Below are 24,803 nucleotides of genomic sequence, written 5' to 3'. Positions count from 1 at the left end.
GACTCCGTTCCCAGGATTCTTTTGTTTGGCGGGATTGTTCGGAGCTTGAAGCTCCGGCCGCTAGTGCTGTTGCTGGTGGGGAATGAAAGGGGCTCCCGCGGTCTCCTCGCGCGTTGTGTTGAGGCTCATCGGGTCCTGCCCCCTTTGCTCATTCAGATCAGTGGAACCTACTTCCAAGTAAGTGCGCCTAAGGTTGCTCTTTAGTATTCCTACAGAGGGATGCCGACCAGGATAAGGATGGGGATTTCACTGCCTTCCCCCATGCCAGCGGGTGTGGCTTGTGTGGCCTGGGGGGTGGGTAACAGAACTAATCCCCCCCCTCTCACAGAGAGGGATTAGGTTGACAGGGGTAAAGTAAAGTGATTCTGAGGAGGCAATCTGAACATCTCTTAACTGGGAGTAAGCCCCTTTGAGCTCAGTGGGGCTCCCAGGACAGACTACATGCTTGAAACTTGTGTTCTGTATTTCGTACCCAATAGTATTCCACCTGTGTTCTCCTTGCTGCTGCGTGGAACAGCGCATGAATCAGACCTTTGGATTTTGCAAGCCAAGCATTTTAAATTTACTTAACAAAGTGTGGTCCGTTTATTGCCAGAGCACTAGAGAGAAGGGTGAGCTCTGCAAGCAAACTACAGTCATACCTCGGGTCGAATGTGCCTCGGGTTGAGCGCGTTCGAGTTGTGCTCCACGGCAACCCCGAAGTAATGGAGCATGTTACTTCCGGGTTTTGCTGCTTGCGCATGCACAGACGCTCAAAATGACATCCCGCGCAGACGCGCCGTCGCTTGTTACGTTCGCTTCAGGATGCAAACGGGGCTCCGGAACGGATCCTGTTCGCATCCCGAGGTACCACTGTAAATTATTCCCATAGCATGCTTCTGCTTAAATGTGACTGTTTTAAACCTTGCTGGGGGCTCGCTCCGGCTGGAGAATGTGTAAAGCCCGGCATTTTGAATCTTGGTGCCCAGCCAATTCTTTTATTTCTTACTCACACATGGGTCAGATCTGTTTTCCTGCCACACAAACCAGAAAGAGAAAAGAGTGGTTGTAAGCCTATGTGTCGTTTGTGTCCTGCACCATCAGATAACTAAGATCACATACTTTTAGAATCAACAATTCCTTTAAAAAAGAACACATGTGATCACTGTCTCTAACTCAGTGTGGCTGGGTTGGTTGAAATGCAAAAGCTCCTGTATTTTTTGTTCAGAAGAAACTCTTTAGATTTTATCTCCCTTGATAGCATGACCAGCTGTAGCTGCCAAAATGTCAACTTCCACACAGTGATTAAAGTTACAGGCTTGTCTTCCTTCGCATCTGGTCACCTTGGAGCCTGTCTCTTGTATTCGATAGCAGTAGTGTATCCCCTATGACATTCCTTTGAGGTTGCTATTGTATACTGTACTCATTTAAGATGTGTACATGTATACAGTGGGGCTTGCTTATGAGTAGACATTTTATAGGTGCCTGAGAAACCGGATCTTCTTTAGATTAGAACTTAGCTATTTGTAGCACCATTACTTTTGCATTCCAGAGCAAGAAATGCTTTTAAGGCCTGTTGGTTGAGGTAATTTACATCCTGGGGAAAGCTTGATTATGCTGGACAGTTGTAATTTTCCCTGGCATTACATGTGGGATTTACTAGATTTCTGTGTCTAATCCTGATTAAAAATTGTCTAATTTCAGATATTTAGATGTTTGTCACTAGTTACGATTGGCTGGACTAATGCCAGGACTGGATTCAGTGGACCTTACTTCTTGAACATCTATAGGAATTGGCAGCTAAAGGTGGTACCCTTCTGCTTTAACTCATCTTTAAGTGTAAACAGTACATGGGTGAAAGCAGGGGACCTTACTCAGCCTCACTTGCAGCCTTCCAGGGCCACATCAATGATAACAATTAGCCACCAAGGATATGTTTTCCCTCCACTGTTGGAGGCAGTATGCGCCTGAATATTAGTTGCTGGGAATTGCAGCTGAGGGGAGTGTGGTTGGGTGTTGAGCAGAGTGCAGAGGAGGGCTGGTGAGCGATGTGGCCTGGGCAGCTTTCAAGGGCTCAGTAGAGAGACCTGGAGGACTGTATTTGGCCCCCAGGCCTGAAGTTCCCCACCCCTGGGTTAAACACTGCAATCCTAGGTATGGTTATCAGGAAGTGCCCTCTTTACTTAGATATACATATTTAGAATCCAGCTGGAAGTGTTTTGTTGAACTGAATTATTTGTGTGAATGTGACTTTTTTATGGGCACAGACTGATCCTTCCTTACTGAGGTTAAAATGATCTGCTTTCTATTGCTGTATTGCCAAACACTTATTATTTTTCAGATTGGAAAAATGCTGCTCAGATCAAATGCTACATTAAACAGAAGAATCATCCTACTGAAAAGCAGGAGACTAACTCATGGTCGTCTTGCAGTGGACGTATTTTAAGGAAATATGCTGATGGATCAGCAAGAGAAGTTGTTGTCATATAATGGGGAACTCCTGATTTTCCAGCTGTCAAAACTGAAATCCACACAAGGCGGTGGTACAAAAGTGATGAAATTGCACGTCAGGAGAATGACATTTGACAGTTGTACTAAACAGTTTATTGAGACGTCTACTGGGTCATTCAGCGATTGTGAGGATGGTGTGGAAATGGTTCATTGCAGCTGCGGATCTGACTTCAGAACAGGAATCCTTCACCCTTGTGTTCTATTGAAAAAGAAAGTGAAGAAGAACACAAAATATACTTTACTCTTGCTTCATAACAGTAACAAATTTGAGCTGGTTCTGCATTTTAAATTGGATTATGAACTGAAAGAACCCATAAAGTTGCTTTCTGGCCCAACGGTTTTATGGAGCCATGCAAAAAGCCTGTTTCACATTTCTCCCCAAACTTGCACTGTTTTACGTGCCCCTGTTCAGCTTTGTTCCATCAAATGGGCGGGTGAGATTAAGGGTGAGGGTGCTGTTGTTCTGGGAACAAGGGCTGCTTGTTTGACAGACAGAGGCAATGGGCAAAGTGTTCCCAAATCAGATGCATTCATCTGGGGTACTGAGTGCTTTGCCTATGCAGTGGAGAAACAGCAAGCGCTAACAAGGGCCACTTTTGTTCCTCATGCTTATGGCGGCGTGGTATCGTGTGTGCACGTTTGTGAAGTCGATGCCGTGAGAAGCAAGTTCAGGACGTCAGTTGTCGTAGTCACATGCAAAAGCCAAGTCATCATTTTCCAAGATGGTCTACCAAAAGATGTCCACCAGCTTCCATATGAGAATCCTTGTTCTGTACAGGTAGCAGCAGTGGAAGGAAACAGCCAGTTGGTGGTTGTGACCTTTGCTTCAGGAGATGTGTGTGCACTATGGAAGCGTAATTTACAGGTATTGATCTGATGCTTTGTTCTTACACTTGCAAAGGTTCTGCCTTCTGATGTTATGCAATATGCTCAACACAAATGTCTGCAGAAACTGATGCACGTATTGAGTGAGCTTGTCTATATTCTGTTTTCCACAATAGGCAGGGCCCAAAGCTGCTTACAGCAAACATTCAAAACCTTGTGTTTCCAGTGCTCTTTATTACAAATAGAACATATCAGTAAATTCAAAATGACAACAAACAAACACACAATTTGGAATACACAGAATAAATTCAGTATTACAAAAATTATAATAATTGAGTCTTAAGAACATAAATACAAAGCAAAACAAGAGTTAACAAACAATACAGTTTCTAGTATTGGTTTTACTGCATTCCAGGGAGCCTGGTTACCCATAATTTCAGAGGTGATGGGTAGATGGCAAACAGCTGGTATACAGGCTAGATGACATAAAGCTGGCTCCCACATCTCTCCTCCAGAGGAGGATTTTCCTAGCAGTTGAGATGATTAGGGAAGCCTTTTGCCTACATGGAAGCTTTAAATGCATCCTGGATTTCTGATGTTGCAGAACCTCTTGTATGTAACAGGGGTAGTGAGATGTGCTGGGGCTGATGCCAACCTAGGTGTCATTCTACTTTCTTTGAAAGTCATTCCTCTTAACCCAGAGCTCATGGTAGTTACTCCGTGTTGAAGCTCTCTGTGGAGTCATGGAGGCAATTTTGAAATAATTTTATAACTTGTTCCAGGGCTGAATATATGTAGATGCTGCGGCTAAGTCCTCACTCAAATGAAGTCCTGAACAAAGGCACAAAACCAAATACTTGTGTGCTCAATGAACGTAGGTGCACCAGAAATAAATTTCAGAAGAATGAAAGAAGTTTTAAGTATGCATAACACAGCAGATGATAAAATTCCATGCTCCATCTAAGGATGGATTCACGCAATGTTTGTCGCTCTTGAAATTAATTGAAGAATAAAATTGCTTGAAATGTCCGTTATAACTGTAGTTGGTGCATTGTGGTCTTGCTGCTGCTACACCATACTAGCTTAAGCTGTCTAATATGAGAATATTTTCATTTCATGTGCATAATGTATATATTAACGAAATGAAAACATTTCCAATGTCACCTTACATTGCAGGTGGTTTCTTCCTGGAAAAATGTGAGGTCTATTCTGGTAGATGATTTTGTTGGCATTGGAACGGAACAAATCTTAGTTCTTCTAAAGACTGACTCCATCTCAGAAAGTTTAAATACATTTCAAATATCCAATTTTGGAAATGTTCACCATGTGGTAAGATTTACTGATTGGGGAAATTGTTGGGAAAGGTTTCGGTAAAAGGTATTAGGCAAAGAGTCATTTGCTTCACGGCTTGCTTTGATTCAAATTGAGGAGGTTTGGAAGAAGGTGTGCCTTGCAGAATCAAATGATTTTCATAACTCTGCAGTGACCTTGTTTTGACATAATGCTGAACTGTGCCTCTGAGAACCTTTGTCTTGCATATGCTCCTGTCTCTGGCATGGCTACAAGGAAGAATTCCTTTTTAGATTAACTGCATTCTGCAGAGTCATCCAAATTCAAATGAACCGGTTAATCTTAACTGTGGTCTGTTGGAAAAACTCAACTTAAAAGAATAGTTTCTGAAGTTAAGTTGTTTCAATTAAGCACACTGAAGATCAATGGCACATGAAACTGGTTAATCTGAAACAGGAACAGAAGCTTCTGATCTTGCGGAGGTGAGATGGGAAGTGCTTGAGCCTAATACTTAAAGCTTACCTAAGAACAAGCTGCAGTTATATCCAAACCAGGCTACTATGTACTATCAATCTCATCTGTCAATTGAAAACCAGTAGATGCGTAGAATATTTTTTTAATGGTTGGGGTGTAATTAAAGTACATATATTTTAATAAATCTATATTGCATCAAATCTACAATATTATAATTATATGTAACATTTATTACAAAAATAGAGAAATGTAGGCTTTGAAGTGGATACAATTGTCATTTTCACTTGGGTGGCACATGAATGGAAGGCTTTTACTTGGTCCTTGTGTGGCTCAGTTTTCCACATTCGTGCCTCACTTACTTTCAGGCATAGAGTTAAATATGTTTTGCCTGTCTTTAGAATAACATAAGCTATGAAGATGACTCACATTCTACACAAGAGCTACAAAAGAACCACTTCCTTACTATCAAAGGACTTGAAGCAAGATTGCAGGTTTGGATCCATTATCTGCCTCTTGATATGTCTTGACAACTTGGGGTTTGTTTTGTATTAACTTTCATGCAGCATAAACTCTGTTTTGGATCATTCCATTTCATTGATGTTTGCAAATGCAGAACCAGGTAGTCGTACTAAGTATTCCCTGCTATAATTACTGCTGAGTTGTGTTGAGGGAATCTTAACTTACTGGAGTGTTCGGTGTCTAAACTTCTCGCTGCATTCTGTGGGGCTTATTCTCAGGTATACATACACAGGGCTATAGCCTTGCTCTCTTCAGGTTTTGAAGTACTGATAGCCATCACTAGTTTGTTTGGAAGCTAGGAAAGTAAGGCTTATTGCCCATGATTCATTTTCCAACACAAATTAAAATAAGGGATAAGCACTAGGAATTATTGTCTGGCCTCCTTCTCCTGCCTTGTATACGTCCTTGAAAACCTAACGTTGAGATGATGATGCTTTTCTTATTGTAGGTGCCTTGCTGCTGACTTTATTTTACATCAAGTTTTGAGGTTGTCTACTGTGGATGACACATATAACCTTAGCTGCTACTTTGCTGTGAATTCCTATGAATCACTTATGAAGACCTTTGATGGGAACATGCCATTGGCCAGGAATGATAGGAATTCATTCATTCATTCATTCATTCCCATTCAGCCTCTACTGGCATAAGTTTTGCCAGTAAATTATGGGCAAAATCTGAAGGGCTACAGATTAGCAGTTTAGGTGTCCAAGGGATACATGCAAAGAGCAAAAGGGTATCTACATCAGCCTGGCTGAGGACTGGGAGTATAAAAGAAAGGCAGGTTGCTGAAAGAAACTCAATGTCCAAAGTTCAGGTAACTGCACAATTTCTGCAGTGAGTAGCTACAGATTTTTCTCTCTGTATTGTCGGTTTCATCAAATAATTATCACAGCAACCACAGAACTTCCCATTTCTATGTTAAGCTATGGTTTTTATTTTTTTTAACAATGAGAGAGGAATCTACAACTGTTAGCTCTTTTAATATCTTGCAAAAGAAAGGCATCTACTCTCGCAGTGTCATCATCATGAACTCTCTAACTCCTTTTGTATCCCATAGGCTGGTTTTGCTTCTGTTCGAGAGCTACAGCAGCATTTACGGCTCAAAGAAAAGGTTCTGGTGGAAAGTTGTGGAGCATTGATTGACCTAGTTCAAGACCAAAAACACAGTCTTCCAAGTGCGGAAAAGGTATGCTAGATGAAGATTTATTTTTTTTCTGCAACAGAGACATGTTTTTTAAAAAAAATATATATATAAACAGGTTTTGTTTCCATTCTTCTATAATAGGTAGGGACACAGGCTTCTAATACTTTGCATAAGAGTCACTCATTGGTAGCTGTAACCATGTAAGAAATATTTCTCTATGTTTGGGGTCAACTTTTTTCACTAAAGCCAAAAATAGCCAGTCTTTAAGGAAATACAGGTACAAAATTTTGTTGCTAAAGGACATGACTATCACAGAAAGGTTCCTGTGCCATACATATATTTTCAGCTCAAAGCATTGCCGTCACTGGTTCCTTTCCATAGTTTATGTGGAGTAATACAGAACTCTATCTGTTCACCAATGGGTGGAATTCTCTCTCAAATTAGAACAAAGGAACAATTCAAAATGGGTGCAGTTTTTGAAGTTATCAGGTAGGTAAATAGCTGCAGCTGTGGATTGGAAAAAACCCTATAGAGGGTTATGGAAACTCTTTAGCATATTTTGTTGTAAAAGTGGAATGTACCATACTGATTAATCTTTTAGCTGAAATATATGAAGAATAGTAGTATTTTCCTGGTTCCGGAATTGTTTGAACTGTGACACAGGCTTGTTTTGGGCATACGTGTAGATGTGTGTGTCTTTTCTTGAAAGGCAGGTCTTGTTTCCCTCTGGGATGAACCATTGGATAATGGCACATCAACTCCATCTATAGACAAAGAGCAGCTTGTGCAGGAGGTTTGGTACCGTGTGGTGGAGGACAGCTTAGTAGTTGGAGTGAAACTAATGGACACATATGACTTGTAAGTTGTATAAATCCTATACATTAACTATGGATAAATGCTGCTATTGGTAGAGATTATATAGCCTACAACTGCAAAATTTAAAAATACAGTGGTACCTTGGGTTACATACGCTTCAGGTTACAGACTCCGCTAACCCAGAAATAGTGCTTCAGGTTAAGAACTTTGCTTCAGGATGAGAACAGAAATCGGGTTCCGGCGGCGCGGCAGCAGCGGGAGGCCCCATTAGCTAAAGTGGTACTCCAGGTTAAGAACAGTTTCAGGTTAAGTACAGACCTCCGGAACGAATTAAGTACTTAACCCGAGGTACCACAGTAGAAAATAGAAAAGTTAAGAATGGCTCCAAAAGAAAATGCAAAAAAAATCCTGAGTTGGATGAATGTACATTAGATTTATATGGTATAAATGCAAGGTACATTTTAGTGTATGTTTTTGCTACTATGAAGACACTGTAAATCTCAAGTATATCAAGAGAAGATCACAGTACACTGCCATTCCTGCATTTGTTTTTTGTTTGTTAAGTCTGCATTTTTCTTTTTTTGAACAGGCTGCTCAGTGACGTCCGTTTATCTTTGGTAATGGTTCGGAAATGCCCTTCGTCTTTTCCAGCTAAGTGCCGCTGCAGCGTAGTTGCGTTGAAGAAAGCTGCGCTGGCAGAATCCGCCTCCCACTGGCAACTGGAGCCGCTGCTTAAAAGGATCAAGCTCGATTGCCATAATGGGAAGGAGTGCAATGGAGAACCTTCTCAGGTGAAGGTGGATAGGACAAAAACCTTCACTGCAGTTACCCAGCTGTCCCCTTTCTTAGCATTGCATGAAGTAGGCTGCGTGGTACTGTTACATGCTACGAAGAGAAGCTGCAGAGATGACGAAATTCTGCAGAAAAGCAAAAGAATGACTTTATTATGTGGGAAGATTTTATTAAGTCTGGCTGAGATTTCTGCTGGAAAAGGTTCGATAAATCTAAAAGATTATAAATACACAGGTATTGGTAGCTACTTGCTGTACTTTTTGGACTGTATATTTAAAAGCTAGAACTACAGGTTGTTGTTGTTTTTTAAGCTTACCTGCTGTAGTATAGGCAATGTTGACCTTAGTTAGAAGACTTGAACAGGAATTGAACCCAGAACAGGTTTACTTGGTTTCTGACTTAGGTATTTTGCCAGTTCTGTCCCAAAGAGCTGAATAGGTGGCAATAGTTTTCTTTAGAGCCAAAACATTACTTTAAAAAGCAATGGAACACTTAACATTTCTCCCCGTCTCTGAAACAATGTCTATTCTCTCTCTCATTCCACCCCCCTCTGATCTGGATGAAAGCTTCAAATTTAATTTGTGTCACTAGGAAGATGACTTAATAATTCTGAAGCAGCCACCTGAGCGACGAAGAGGTTGTTCTTGGTTCATTTTAGGGATGATATGCAGGATGTGGGAGGGCTGTTGTCACCAAACAAGCAGTGTTACGCTGAGTTTAAATTACTCATTGACTGGCACCAAGAGTTTACAATAGGGCAGCAAAAATTAACCACAAATGCCTTCCTATCATAAAATAAGCTAGTCTAAAGGAATGCAATATCTAGATCTCAGATTTGATCTAGGATTTTGCTTAATTGAAGGATTTAAAATGAAGGGGAAACAGTTGAAGGGATTCTTTGAATGCCCTGCACACCATTTTAATTTCACGAAGGCTTTTCTGCCCCTGCTGCAGGCTCCGTAAAAGATCTTGTTGCACTTTGTGCAGTGTCACACAAGGTGTCACTTCAAATCATTTCGTCTGACTATACATTGATTCACATAAAAACATGGCTGCAGGAACAAATGGAGTGTGCAGCAATAAAAGAATATCCCGATACTTTCATCTCTTGTAAATCCGGAAATCTGAATGGCACTGTCTTCAAGTGGAATCTCAAAACACCATTCGAAGGAACTTTAACAGTATTTTACAGGTAATGGCAATTGAAAAGCTGGAGATACATTTCTCACCTCATTTTGCCTTGTGAGCATGACAGCTATAGCCATTGCTGTGCTAGCAATCTAAGACCATTTTGAATAGCTGTGCTATGCTAGCTAGATGAGTAGGTCATTGGATTCTCTTGTAAACATTTTAAGTGATCTGCATAGGTGAGCATAGAAGACCCCAGAACTATAATTACAGCGGCTTCATTCAATGAAGATGATATAAACTTGAAACAAGACACCTTGTGGAATTTTCAGAACTAACATTGCTATCTACCTTATGGAAACATACGATGTTCCACTTTGAATTTGGTATTCATGCAAGCCAGGTGCAAGCAGGTGGGCACAGCCATAGAAAATACACGTAACTTCCTTAGAATTTTGCTCAGTCATTTTAGAGGATATTTTTTACGGGACAGGTTTTCACTGAGAGGATATTTTTTACGGGACAGGTTTTCATGCTCAGTGAATATTCTTCCAAGTATTCTACCTTAGAAAGAGCTTTTAAACACTATAAAATATTGAGTTGTGAAACAGATTTCTACTACGGCTTAATTCACTTATGTAAACATGTTTATATCCTAATTCCCATAGGGTTTCATTGCCTTGGTCATGGAACTCAGCTCACTGAATAGCTTCAAAGAACCTCATTTTCCCTTTCAAAGATTACTAATACCAAACATACTCATCTCAGTTACAATGCATATTTTGAGCACAATATTTAAACAGATTGTTTAAGTAAAAGCCAGGCATGGGGAACCCACAGTCCCCATAGGCTATTGGGCTTCAACTCTCATCTCCAGCCAGCATGGTCAACAATCAGGAAGATAAGAGTTGTGGTTTAGAGGACTGCAAGTTCCTCCTCCCTGCTCTAAACCTTAATTGTAACTTCTCAGGGAACATTACTGTCAGTATAACTGAGCCCTGCTTGCTCCTGCCTTTCCCCATACTTCGCGTTTGTTCCAAAGGGAAATTCTTTTTTTCACCTTTAAGTACGGTGCTTCATGTTCTGAATAGCTTATGGTTTACATTTAAACTTCTGCTCGTGAATTTTTATGAACAATGATAACTGACCTTTTTTTTTACAAATCTGCTTTACAGACATGAAACGATTTTGTTCCAGTGCCTTCATAACCTTACCGGATCGTTGCCACCAGCCTGTAAGATAAAACCACTCAGGGTAGGAAGCAAGAAGGTACTTGCTGAACAGCTTGCACTAACTTTAGAAAAGGAAATGGTCACTCTCCGGCAAGCTTCCTCCACAGCTCTAAGCCAACCTGAAAACCGCTTGTCTCTGATTTATGAGGAGAGCCAAGAAGCAAGTAGCGTCTCTGTGGTGCAACAGTTCAGAGAGCAGTTTCAAAGGGAGCAGAAGCAATGCATGCTGGGTATGAACCGAACAGTGGGTGGGGCCTTGTACAGGAGACTCATTTTGAATGTATTTGAATCGCAGCTGAATTCTGACACAATTGCATGGCAGTGCTCATTGCTCGGCAAACTTCTTTGACTTATTTCTTAGCCAAAGCTATAATGTGACGCGCTTCATATTCCTATTTATGATTAAAATGAAGAATCCATTAGTGCTCTTATATTTGTTCAGCAAGTGATCAATTGCAAGGGAATTATTTTGCAACGTTTCAAAGAGCTATGGTGAAATGCCTGCCTGAACAAAAAGTATGGTGGTCAATAAGCTGCCTTCTGTCAGTATTCTGTATTGAGACTCTCCATGCTTGTGCTTCTCTACTTAGAGCAACAGGTTGGGAAAGAGAGACAGAGGCCTTGATTTGCTGTCACCTGCCTTCTTCTGTTTCGCCCACACTGCTCTTTTGTGTGCCCAACAGATTTTTCAAAGTCTGTGTTTCACTATAGCTTCGGAAAAGATCCTGCATCATAAACACTGCACCCTGATACAATGGGAGAGTAAGGGTAGCCATTGTTTTTTCACTGAGTGAATAGGTTGCCCAGCAGCTTGCTATCCTAATTAGGTCACAGAAGTACTGTGGCCAGAATATTCACTGAAAATGAGTTGGCAAGAGGTATTTCTACAATTTTTCAAAACCGCATATCAATACATACATGGGTACACTTCTGCTGTTCCATGAACAAAGATACCCAGAATATATTTCCATTAGGTATCTTTTAAACTTCTATGCATACTTGTGCAAGGAATGTTGCAGATGTTAGCCAACCTGTTGGCACATCCCACCTCTGTTTCATGATTCTTTATGTTTCCAAAAGTCTTTCTCCAATGATACTTCTCCTTTCCAATAGCTCCATTGCACTTATTTCTCTTCAGACACTTTTAAAATCTTTTTATTGTGGTGGAATAGAAGCTTTCCACTCATCTTTACATTTGATTCTGTTGACTACAGTTGGAGAATGTAATGCACAATATACATTGCATTTGTGTTTTACAGACTGATACAGGAGTTGCTGAGCAACCGAAAGCTAGCAACATAGGCAAACCAGATTCTTGGCTTTCTAACAAATGTTAAATCTCAGCATGTCTAGAGACAGGCTGGTTTTTTATATTTGCCTTACTTGTTTACATGCATGTTGTAACCTGTTTTTTAAGCTACAGTAACAGGAAACTTGATCACGCCACCTATTAAATATCATCAAACTTCCCAATAAACATTGTTTATTCCATATTGGGATTACAGAATTGTTCTTCATTTCATATATTGGTGAAATGAAACAGTTTCCCTAGAGCTGTGCATTCGCTAAACGGTGTTTTTAATGGGTTTCCAAAGCTCTGCTCAAACCCCTACATTATGATGGCTATTTAGTGTTATTCTTCTCAATAGGTCCCTTAGATGTTATGTTCTGCAAATCGGGCCTGCTGCAAAATATTTCGGATTGGGAATCTTCCTGTTCAGGGTTCTTGCCAGCCAGCCAGCCACACTCTCTCTTCATCCCATGCTCTCTGCTCCTCCTCTTCACAATTTTCTGCTTTTCTCTGCAACAGTCCCCTTCTATTCCAGGAAGCATGTTCAGTCTTTCTCAAGCTCTTCTGTGGGTTTTTAGCTTTCATGGTATTTTTTACTGTGCATCTGCAAACCTTGAGGTTTTCCCCACGGCTGTTGATACCTCTCATGTGGTTCTGGCTACGTAAGGGTCTATCATTTATAGAAGAAGCCTGTTTCTTCAAATTTATATACTTATTTTAAAATTGTTTTCTTCATGTAGAAGAGATGGAAAGGGGGAAATACAAAATATTGTAGGCTATAGCTGCTTCTTTTGCTAGAAGCATAGTAAGCGACAACTTTCTTAGGGCTGGGTTTACATGTGTTGCAAAAAGATGTTAAGCTTTTGAAAACTACCCCGTCTAAGAAACTGCCTGCAAATATGAAGAAATATCTGGCGGCCATTTGAGTGACTCCTTGTTAGCTTTGACTGGCAATTTTCTGAAAACATTATCATGCACTTGTAGAGAGTTATCCATTAAATACTTTTGAAAGTAGCATTCTGGTCATTGGTTTGATATGTGGAACGAACTGAGTTGATAAAAGCTGTTCATTTTCGTACTTGTCACTGAATGAAAGAATTTAACCCCTTTTGTGTCGTGCATCAAAAGCACTGCTTGGGTTGAAAAGGATCCTCAAGAATTTCAAACCGTAGTTACTTTATGAGGCTTCTGGCCTTTTAACCTGGCAAGACTTCAAGCAAACATCTTCATAAACTCAAGAAACCTCTCAGGTTCGCCAGTCCTTCTCACGGGCTGCAGAGCCTGCTTCATTGCACCCATGAGTGCACATAAATGCTTCTGTGAGCTCTTGCTTCTGGGTAGAGGAAAAGTGCAGAAATAACTGCTTAACAGGTTAGTATCTCCCCATATTTCCCAATCGGCAACTTCTATTTCGGAATAATCCTGCAGTTCGATTAGGTTTTTATTGTGCTTCAGGGCGGGTTGGGCATTCCCTTGTCCCTCAGTTCCACAGATTAAAATGATTGCCAGGTCATTGTAATGCTTGGCTCAAGAGTAGGAGTCTCTGCAAAAACCAGCACTCCATGTGGCCAGTCATTGCATGTGGTACAGTGGTACCTCGGGTTACATACACTTCAGGTTACATACGCTTCAGGTTACAGACTCCGCTAACCCAGAAATAGAACCTCGGGTTAAGAACTTTGCTTCAGGATGAGAACAGAAATTGTGCAGCGGCACCATGGAAGCAGCGGGAGGCCCCATTAGCTAAAGTGGTGCTTCAGGTTAAGAACAGTTTCAGGTTAAGAACGGACCTCCAGAACACCTGCCTTAGCATCCTATCCTTCCCTAGAACATCACTAGCTGACTGATAGTTTGGTTGGTAAGGAGACTTAACCATCCAGTTCCTATTAATGCACTGAATTTTGCCACTTTGGTACTGATTTAGTAGTTAGTGGAATCTGACAAAAGGAGGAAGGTTATCAGAACTGCCTGGGAATTCAGTTTAAATGGGGGAGAAATATATAAGGAATGTCCTCAACTGTTTTGATTCCCAATTGACGAGCAGGCACAGTGGTTACAAGCGGTGTGTGTGTGTGTGTGCATCTCCCAGCAGAGCAGATGGCAAGGCATTAAAGGAGGCCAAAGTGAAAGCTCTATGATATTTGGAAATTTCTAGAGCATAAAGATAAGCAGCTGGAACGAAGGTTTTGCTACCGTTTCCAGTTGCCTGGCAGCATGCGATCCAGGCTTAGTTTTCTTACAGGGCTACATCCCAGATTTGTTTCGTTGTGTCCTTAGTTCTCAAGGCCACAAGTGTAACAGAGCAGGGGACGATGACCCAAAGTGTGATAGTTCCACCTTTACATCTCTCTTCCAACCAGAGGAGAAGTTATCTGATGAAATAAAAGAGGCTAAGACAGAGGGATTAAGATTTAACTTGATCCAATAGCAGTTTCAAGTTTGCATGCCAAAATGGAACTGGATTATGTAGTAGTACATTCCTGCTGTCTATACTCTTCAGGGATTGATATGTGTTTTGTAACTTGTGGTTTGAGTGGAGTCATCCCAGATCCTACTCTTTGAATTAAGGCATTCGGTGTGCAACCTTGGGTTACAGACGCTTCAGGTTACAGACTCCGCTAACCCAGAAATAGTTCCTCGGGTTAAGAACTTTGCTTCAGGATGAGAACAGAAATCGTGCGGTGGCAGCGGGAAGCCCCATTAGCTAAAGTGGTACCTCAGGTTAAGAACAGTTTCAGGTTAAGAATGGAGCTCCAGAATAAATTAAGTTCTTAACCCAAGGTACCACTGTACTGTGCAAAAAATCCTGCATTGTATATCTACTAAAAGTCCTTGTAAATGCACAGCTGTGAGCCATGTGTAAGTTGGGCTCTCACCTTCAGTCACATATTGAACGTGTGAGCCTCCTTTCGAGAAAAAGAACCTAGGAAGGGCAATGGTAGTTCTTTGGGCATTCTCTTTTTTTAAAAAAAAACATTTTTTATTGCTTTTTTAAAAGTGCAGAAATACAGAAAAAAGAATAAAGAGTGGTTATAAGAAAGAGAGATATAAATAACAAATTTCCATATTCTTTTTCCATCTAACCTATAGGACTTCCCCACATCCTCCGAACCCTGCGTTCTCTGTCTTATAAAGCATCAGCAATTTGTTAACTTATTTCAAAACTTATTGTAACTTCCATTTTATCATGTTCCCTATTTTCAATTTTACTGTCGCTCAATTCTTATATGTTTTATATTAAACACAATAAAGTTATTTCATTATTTTACCTCTGAGTTCTTGTGTCTTAATTTTCATTCCAATAACTTACATTTGCTGAAGCTAGAATTTCCTGAAAGGTGCATTTTTTTTTTTTAACATTCATACAACTTATAGTGTTTTTTCAAATAGTCCTTAAACTTTTCCCAATCCTCCTCAGTTGTTTCTTCTCCCGCGTCTCGGATTCTGCCAGTCATTTCAGCCAGTTCCATATAGTCCATCAACTGCGATTGCCATTCCTCCAGCGTGGGTAAATCTTGTGTCTTCCAATATTTTGCAATCAGGATCCTTGCTGCTGTGGTAGCATACATAAAAAAGGTTCTGTCCTTCTTAAGCACTCTCTGGTCCACCATGCCCAGAAGGAAGGCCTCTGGTTTTTTAGGTAAGGTAAATCTCAATACCTTTTTTAGTTCATTATGGATCATTTCCCAGAAGGCCTTCACTTTCGGGCAGGTCCACCAGAGATGAAAGAATGTCCCTTCCGCCTCTCCACATTTCCAGCATTTATTATCAGACAGGTGATATATCTTAGCAAGCTTGACTGGGGTCATGTACCACCGGTATATCATTTTCATAATGTTTTCCTTCAAGGCACTACATGCCGTGAATTTCAAACCGGTGTTCCATAACCTTTCCCAGTCTGCAAACATAATGTTATGCCCCACATCCTGAGCCCATTTTATCATAGCGGATTTGACTGTCTCATCCTGTGTATTCCACTTAAGCAGCAAGTTATACATTCTCGAAAGTAGTTTACTTTTTGGCTCTAACAATTCAGTCTCTAGTTTCGATTTTTCCACCTGGAATCCAACTTTTTTATCTATTTTAAATACCTCTTGAATTTGCGCATAGTGCAACCAATCTCGTACCTTAGTTTTCAATTTCTCCAAACTTAGCAACCTCCAATTGTCTCCAGTTTTTTCAATTATTTCCCAATATTTAGGCCAGTGGGCCTCCATGTTGGGTCTCTTACGTGCCTTGGCCTCCACCGGTGAGAGCCACCTCGGAGTTTTACTCTCCAATAAGTCTTTGTATTTTATCCAGACCCTCCAAATTGCTCTTCTGACAATATGGTTTTTAAACAATTTGTGCACTTTGGCCTTGTCATACCACAGATATGCATGCCACCCAAACGCATTGTCAAACCCTTCCAGATCCAGGACATCAGTGTTCTCCAATAAAATCCAATCTTTCAACCAGCAGAAGGCTGCAGATTCATAATATAACCTCAAGTCTGGCAGGGCAAATCCCCCTCTTTCTTTCGCATCAGTTAATATTTTAAACTTTATTCGGGGCTTTTTGCCCTGCCAAACAAACTTAGAAATATCCTTCTGCCACTTTCCAAAACATTCCACCTTGTCCACGATCTGTAGGGCCTGAAACAAAAATAACATTTTCGGCAATACATTCATCTTTACAGCAGCTATTCGGCCTAACAAGGAAAGTTTCAATCTTGACCATATATCCAAGTCTCTTTTGATTTCTGACCAGCATTTCTCATAGTTATCTTTAAACAAATTCAAATTTTTGGAGGTCAAGTACACCCCTAGGTATTTTACTTTTTTAACCACATTCAGCTCCGTTTCTTTGGAGAACTCATCTGTTTCTGTAGCTGTCAAATTTTTTGCTAATACCTTGGTTTTTTGCTTATTTAACTTAAACCCCGCCACCCGACCAAAATCAGAAATTAATTCTAACACTCTTTTAGTGCTGGAGACTGGTTCCTGAAGTGTTAATACCAAGTCATCTGCAAATGCTTTCAATTTATATTGTTTCACTCCGACCTCAATTCCCTGGACCAACCGGTCCTTTCTAATCATATTTAGCAACACCTCCAGGACTGAAATAAACAATAGGGGGGATAGAGGGCACCCCTGGCGTGTCCCTTTTTCAATTTTAAACTCCTCTGTCACCACATTGTTTACTATCAATTTAGCTTTTTGTTCTGTATAGATTGCTTCTATACCATTTTCGAACCCCCGCCCCACTCCCATCCCTTCCAAATTTTTCTTCATAAACATCCAAGAAATATTATCAAAGGCCTTCTCTGCATCAACAAAAATCAAAACCGCTCTGGTATTCAGATTTGTTTGTAGAAGTTCCAAAATGTCAATAATGTTTCTTGTGTTGTCAAACAAATGCCTACCAGGGAGAAAGCCAGCCTGGTCCTTGTGAATCACTTCATTTAGTACTTTTTTAAGTCTATTTGCCAAAATGTCTGCAAAAATTTTATAATCCACATTTAGGAGTGAGATGGGGCGGTAGTTCTTAAGTTGGGTCTTTTCAGTCTCTGATTTAGGTACCAATGTGATGAAAGCTTCTTTCCACGTTTCCGGTGCCCTCCCTCCCTCCATTATCTGGTTGCAAACCTCCATCAAAGGTTGTATCAAATAGTCCTTTAAAACTTTATAATATTTGGAGGTTAGGCCGTCCGGGCCTGGGGACTTGCCAAGTTGAAGATTTTGAATGGCACTTTCAATTTCTTGCTGTGCAATATTACAGTTCAGGTTTGTTCTCATTTCCAGGGGTATTTTTTGTAATCCATTAATTTTTAGAAATTGATCCACCTCTGAGGCTTTTTGCGGCCCTTGTGTATAAAGTTCTTTGAAGTACCTCTGGAAGCACTTTCTGATTTCCTCGGGTTTCTGAACCATTCTCCCTTCGATCTCTAGATTTGTAACCGTATTAAGCTTTTGTCTCTTTTTCAACTGCCAAGCTAGCAGTTTCCCACACTTGTTCGCCGATTCGAAGGATCTTTGTTTCATTTGTTTAATTTTCCATTCCACCTCTTGATTTATCAGTTTTGAATATTGCGCCTGGAAGAATTTCACTTCTCTTAACACGTCCTTCGACTTAGGCCTAGATCTTAATTTTTTCTCTCCTTCTCTTATTCTCTCCAATATCTTCTCCTTCTTTTCATTCCAGAGCCTTTTCTTAATCGTGTTTTGTTGTATTAGAAACCCTCTCATGACTGCCTTACTTGCGTCCCAGATTGTTCTTTTTTCCACAGTAGTATTCAAATTTATCTCAAAATAGTCCTTTAGAGTTTTTTGGGCCTTCTTAACAATCTCCTGATCTCTTAGTATAGTGTCATTCATTTTCCATCTAAAGGATCCGGTTGTATTTAGTCTCAATTCCACTTTCAAAGCATTATGGTCGGAGCAGGTTTTTGGGCAGATTTCCACTTTTCTAGTCTTAGGTGCCAGTCCTCTAGTTGTCCAGATTTGGTCGATTCGTGTCTATGTCAGATGAGCTTCAGAAAAGAAAGTCCCTTCTTTCCCTAGAGGGTTCTTAACCCTCCAAATGTCTACTAAGTCCATATTGTCTGTCATTTCAAAAAAAGTCTTGGGTAGTCTGCCGTCTTTCGATATGTTGGCACTTTGTGACTTATCCATATTTACAGACACAACCCCATTCATATCACCCAGCATAATGATGTTACTATAGTCCAAATAATCCAGCATAGTCTCATGCAGCTTCCTGAAGAATTCCGACTTTCCCTCATTTGGAGCATATATTCCTAATATCAAAATTTTTTCTCCTTGCGTCTGTATTTCAATCGCCAAAATTCGGCCATATTCATCTTTGAATAGAAATTTCGGTGACAGGCTCTCCTTTGCGTAAATCACCACTCCTCTCTTCTTAACTTTGTCTGAAGAAATAAATTCTTGGCCTAGTCTTTTGTTAATTAACACTTTTCTATGGAGCCTTGTCACATGTGTTTCCTGTAGGCAGATAACGTCCAGTTGTTCCTTTTTCAAAATGTGAAAGACTTTCCTTCTTTTTTCCGGGGAGTTTCCGCCATTTATGTTCCAACTAAGAAGCTGCAGAGACATCCTGAATCAATTGACGGGTTCTACAATGGGGTATCTAAGCTTCCTCCCGATCCCGGGGGGGGGTAATGCTGGTCCTGGTCCTGGTGGTATAACTCTTGGAGATGGTCCCGGTGGTGGTGGAGGCCAAGAAGCTGCAGCTCCTTTTTGCAGGTCCTCCTCGTGGTCGTGTAGGAACTTCTGCTGGTCTTCAGGTGATTTAATCTTTATTTTCCTTCCTTTGTAAGTAAATGAAAGTCCTTGTGGAAACTCCCACCTGTAAGGAATTCCGTTGTGTCTCAACAATTTGGTCAAGTCTATATAGGTAGTCCTAAGTTCCAAGAGATATTTGGGTATATCTCTGTAAATTTCGGCCCTTTTACCTTCTACCTCCAAAGATTTCTTAAAATGTAGGCCTAGTATCTTATCCCTTTCTTCTCTTGATCTCAGAGCAACCAAACAGTCTCTGGGCTTGTCTTTCTTTACTGATTTTCCCAGTCTAAAGGCTGTCACAATTTTAAAGTCCTTTTCTTCCTCAATTCCCCAGAATTTGGAGAACAAAAGTGTCAAAAATCCCTCTAAATTATTTTGTTCCAATTCCGGGATAGCCCTTATCCTGAGATTACTATCTTTACTTTTCAATTCAACCAATGCCAGGTAGGCTTGTTGTTCCCCTACCTGCCTTCTCAAAGGTCTTACCTCTCCTTTAATTTCATCCACCTTTAAGTTCGCCTGTTCTGCTTTTTGGTTGGCTTCCACAGCTAATTTATAGTTTTCTGCCGTAGCTCCTTGCAATTTCTCAATTGCCTGAGTGTGCTGCGAAACCTGTTCAGTTAATTTGCCAATAGAGGATGTAGCTTGGTCAATCTTTGATGTTTGATTATCCACTTTTTGGTTTAAGACTGCCAATTGTTCCAAAATTTGTTTTAAAACTGTTTCAGATCCTCCAGTTGCCATGTCTTCTGCAGCAGGCTGCACTAGTTCCACCTCCTGTGCTGTCAGCACAGTTGGGACAGATGATCTGCGGTGATGAGTTAAAGTTGTTTGCAAAAGTTGCCCAGATTTTTTCTCTTTTTCTTTATCTTTAGCTTTAGCTGCTCTTGTTCTCCCTGTGCCGCTCATTCCACACCTGCCTCTGTTCAAGGTCAAATGGTCTTTTGTCCCATGGGAAAAACAAGTCCCAAATATAAATAAAAAGAACCACAAAAAGTTTCAATAAAGCTCAGTTCCCATGCAACTATATTTCCACAGTCCTATAGGGGGAGTATTTCAAAGCTTCAAAAAAGAAAGGAACTATTTTCCGCCATTGAAGTTCCTCAATTCCCCATATTGAGTTTTGTAATTCCCAAACACAAAAGGAAGGTTTCCAGAACTTCTAATCTCTTAAAATCCAGCCATAAAGTATCGATACAGGTCCATACGACAATGTTTAATGTTAGTATCTCAGTCTATGCAACAATTTCGATCTCTGCAACAATGTCGTCAGTTTGACAGCAGTTTGACAGTTCTTTTTCTATGCACTGGCAGCCCGGTGACGGGGTTATCTCTTTCAGCCCCGTTTAGCCCAGAAATTGGAGGATAGTTCTAAAGAATAAAAGTCTATTCAACCCACAGTTCTTTCCTTTTTATCTTCAAAATACAGAGTCTCTCAATGCACCCTTTCTTCCACTTTTACAATCCCTTTTTAAATACTTCAGCTCGTTTCCGAGCCCTTGCTTTGATCTAATTAGCAGAGTCGGGAGACGGACTTCCTGTTACTCGCCTCCCGCTTTCGGCCGAATTTCTTCAATTTAGTTGGAAAATTTAGGACCCTTACTCACGGGTATGTTGCTCCAATTCCGATAATTTCAAGAAGAAAGGTCAGCGCTCATCAGCAGCAGCAGCGCGGCTTTGCTTCCACGAAAAGAGCGATGAACTCACAGCGCCGCTCCCCCTTTCACGTTCCGGAGCCTCTTACGAGGCTCCTTCCCCGCTTCTGGGGGGGCTCCAGGCGCCCGCCGAGTCCCACGGCCGCAGGCTCGCTCTGCCTGCGGTTTTTCTTGATGGGTCTCCGCTTTGCCGCAGCGGACGACCCTTTTTCGCGGAGCCCCTCTTCACAGCGCGAAGAGGACCGCCATTGCTGTTTCGCGCCGCCTCCGGAAGCCTCTTTGGGCATTCTCAAAAACATGCAGACTGGGCTCTCTGCAGTCCTGTTGACTGGAAGACTACACCAATATATCTGAATGCCATCACCTCTCTTTCATGGTTGTTGATCAGTGAGTCTTTGAGAAAAGACCATTTTTAAAATCTTTTGGTAATTTGTAGTGAGCTGCTCCTCAGTACAGGAGTAAGAGAAATCCCAAAGAGCTCTTATGAGTTTTACTGTTGAACGTTTAGCAATGATTTTTATTGTAACTTACAGTACTATTATTGTTATGTTTCTGCATTTTAATGTATTGTGATTTTGCATTTTTTTCGTGTATTGCTTTTTAAATTTTTTATAATGAAAGTGGAATAGAAATGCTTTTAATACATAATAAGTAAATATGTGGTTTCTGTTTCAAGCTGGCTGGAGAATCTCTGAACAAGAGCACTTCTGTCTGGTGTTGATGATCAACTTATTCTCATCTAGATTTTCCATTCTCTTGTCTTTAAGCCAGAGGTGTGTTGTTGTTTTTTTAAAAAAGTTTGTCTTCCATTGACCAGTAGGAAAGCTTCAACTCTCAAGAGATTGTTTTCTTTCATCTTTGTTGCATGAGTAAGTACATTTGTTATGCCCTGGTTAGCATTGGGGGCTTACGCTGTTCTCTTTTCATTTATGTAAGCATCTGCTGAGGCATGATAGTTTAATTTCTAACCAGAAATGACCTGAGTGCACTGTAACAATTAAGTCAACTTTCAGTTCACCAATAGAAATTAAACTTTGAGTATGTGGATTTGAGAAAGATCCTTGGCTTGTGAAGGTGAAGCTAAGCTCTGTCTTGATTCTGCCACAAAATGGAAATGTATCAGGCAGAAGGAGGTTCTTAAGCCCTCCCTCTCCCCATCCATTAAAACCTCCCTACTTTTTATCTAATCCTAAATTCCACAGCCTCTCACAAATATGAGAGAGAATGGGAAAAGCAACTGGCAGGACCAAGCAACAGATTGAAAAGTATTAAGCACCCTCTTCCTGTTTCAAGTTTCTCAGCCGCAAACTCTGCTCTCTTTGACCTAATCTGCATACGAGAAGCAACAGTCGGATTTTAAACGCATCCTCATTAACTGTAGTTAGTCAAGGGTGCTAAGAATTGGCAGCAGACTCCTGTCTCCCTCACAGAGCTACAGTTGTCAGATTTCCCTGTGGAGAGGGATCGATTGTTAAACCACCCTGGTAGCTCTGTAAGGGAAATAGCGAGGTCTCCTAACAACTCTCAGCAGCTTATCAAACTATACTTCCAAACATTCTTTGGGGGAAGAAGTGGGTGATTAAAGTGGCATGATGCTGCTTTCAATGTATATATGGGCGCAGCCTTGATCTTCAAGCCTGTGTAACTTGAGGGTGAGGGATAGCATTGCCATGAGATCTGTTCACTCAGCTCTGATAGGTGCTATCATCAGTTTGGGAGGGCAGAGAAGGTGCTTATTACGTTTTAAACAGGGAGCTTCCTCCCTGTACCCTATGCCAGGGGTGCTTGACTTGTGACCCTCCAGAGAATGTTGCACTCCAATTGCCATCAGGCCTAGTCAGCATGGCCATAACGTTGGGCATAATTGGAACTGTAGTCCTGCAACATCTAGAGAACCAAAGGTTAGCCCCCCCCCCTATAAAAATTGCTGGTGTTGGAAGGAATGATTCAGAGTTTGACCATAGAAGTTACATGCACTCTTAAGGGTCTGTATGGACCAGGCCACCATGCTGACAATTTGTTTTTTTGAAACCTGCTTTTAAAGGCAGAGAGACAGCTAGTGTATCATCTAGTTTGGCCATCGGATGGAGGTGAATTCTGTGACAATCCAATTTTAAGAGTCACACACAGCCATCTGTTGCACTTGTCCTTCCTTGGACGAGGGCCTGTGTATTGTATATGCATGTGTGCACATGCAAACACAGCGAAGAGTTGGCTTCAAAATATAACAAACGGAGACAGCTTGATTAAGCCCAGAGTCTGACAGTAATGACAGATGAGCGATGTCTGCTCTAAATAAGGTCTTCTCTTTCCTGAAGCACTGGAAGAACAACAGACGAGAGTGGCATGCTCCAAATAATGAGGGGGTTGGGGAGGAGGGAAAGCATACTGCCTCCTTCTAAAAGCAAAATAGAACATCAAGCCACAAAATTACATCTGCATTATTGAACAGCATTACTGTGGCGAAGAAGGGAAATGGTGGAGAAAAGCTATTTAAGGAGGATAAAACAGGGTCATGAGGCATCTTTTACAAGCCGCTTCCCTATGGCACTGAGTCTGGCATACATACAGCTAGATATCGGTTGTAGCAATTAGTACATTGCAAGGCTCTTTAGCCTACTCCATGAGGGCTTTAGTGACCAAGAGAGGTAGAAAAGGAGATCTTCTAGAAAGTTCTGGGCCGATCATTCAGGGGGCTCAGGTCAGGGTTCCCCCGGGTCTCTTGAGATCTGGCTCTCAGAATTCCACCCCCCTCTAGTCCCGAGTCATATCTCAAGTACGGTATTTTCTGAGTCTGTCCATAAGATAATGCAGGCCTTTGGGCTGAAAGGATTCCCCATCCCTATGCTACAAACATCAGGTGTTGCCAGGCTACATGAGAGTGATGTAGGCGTGCAGGTGGGAGGCCTTAGAGAACTGCGCTGGGTCTGAAATTTTTACTATATTCAGGCAGGCAAAAAAAAAAAATGTTTTGCCTCTAAGAATATAATTTATTTATTTAAAAACCAACAGGCTGGACCCCCATAAAAGATCATATCTTATTTTGATGGCCGATACATCCAGATGTAGAGAGAATGACTGTCGCTTACTGACGACGATACACTGATTATCGTTACTGTAAGACACACAGTTTGTCAAACTCGCTTCCCCAGCCTTGGCAATGATGTTCACTGTATTGCATTCTGAGTGAACGCACAGCACTTCTGAAAACTGGGCCCCTTTAAGTGTATCTTCTGCATCTGTCAAGCATGGAATATTCCGTTTTCAGAACAGAGGCACATGGTGTTCTTTTTTGGCCAGACACCAAAAAAAAAAATGGTCAGAACAAAAGACCTGCCCTGAAGTCATACGCTGGCAGAGCTGCTGACTCATTCAATATTCCCAGACCTTTCAAAACACTGGCTATTGAAGCTTGAGTTTAGGGTTATAAGAGCACATAAGTAATTTAAAACATTCCACGAATCCCATACTTAGCCACAGAAATGGACAAAACATTCAGTCAAACTTAAACCTAAATCCCAACACCAATTTCTGAAGAAAAAGCAAGAAAGCTAGGATATAGTGTATTTATGCGGGGAATAGGGAGTTGGAGTCCAGGGAACGTTCTATTCCCCTCCTTGAAAGTGCCTCCTGAGTACAAACGATGAAATATTTACAATTGTTCCACTTGATTTTGTGGGTTTAGGATTAGAGAGCTTCTCAACTTCCTCAGCAGTTATACTGCCTCCTAGCTCTAAAGGAATTTGAGTCTTAAGACAAGTCTAAGCTAAGCAAGGGGTAGGGAACTGTTGAGGGAACTTTGGTGGTGGAGCCAGACTGCTCCTTGCTGAAATGGAATTGTCTCAGATATCGGGTTGCATCCAA

General features: G+C 41.1%; 1 protein-coding gene across 2 annotated transcripts; it reads left to right on the top strand.

The window, feature by feature from the left end:
• The first annotated feature begins 36 nt into the window (after positions 1–36).
• Positions 37–13,013, top strand: FANCB (FA complementation group B). 2 transcript variants are annotated; one of them, XM_083734253.1, is made up of 10 exons: positions 43–177; positions 1,684–1,785; positions 2,321–3,355; positions 4,492–4,644; positions 5,478–5,570; positions 6,656–6,784; positions 7,452–7,600; positions 8,148–8,584; positions 9,305–9,542; positions 10,654–13,013. In XM_083734253.1, exons 3-10 carry the CDS (start codon positions 2,432–2,434, stop codon positions 11,057–11,059), a joined length of 2,529 nt encoding a protein of 842 aa, XP_083590379.1. In that variant the 5' UTR covers positions 43–177; positions 1,684–1,785; positions 2,321–2,431; the 3' UTR covers positions 11,060–13,013. The 2 variants fall into 2 exon arrangements, with proteins under 2 accessions (XP_083590378.1, XP_083590379.1); XM_083734252.1 differs by lacking the exon at positions 1,684–1,785 and having other exon boundaries at positions 37–177.
• Positions 13,014–24,803: the final 11,790 nt, after the last annotated feature.

The sequence above is a fragment of the Podarcis gaigeae genome, assembly GCF_964106915.1.
Source record: "Podarcis gaigeae genome assembly, chromosome: 4".
Classification (NCBI taxonomy): domain Eukaryota; kingdom Metazoa; phylum Chordata; class Lepidosauria; order Squamata; family Lacertidae; genus Podarcis; species Podarcis gaigeae.
This window is presented reverse-complemented; position numbering and strand designations above follow the sequence as displayed.

Excerpts from the sequence above, each read along its gene's own strand:
- FANCB (XM_083734252.1), top strand. The coding sequence starts at position 2,432 with ATGCTGATGGATCAGCAAGAGAAGTTGTTGTCATATAATGGGGAACTC. Across the intron at positions 6,785-7,451 it reads GTCTTCCAAGTGCGGAAAAG|GCAGGTCTTGTTTCCCTCTG; the intron begins GTATGCTAGATG and ends TTTTCTTGAAAG. Across the intron at positions 7,601-8,147 it reads CTAATGGACACATATGACTT|GCTGCTCAGTGACGTCCGTT; the intron begins GTAAGTTGTATA and ends TTTTTTGAACAG.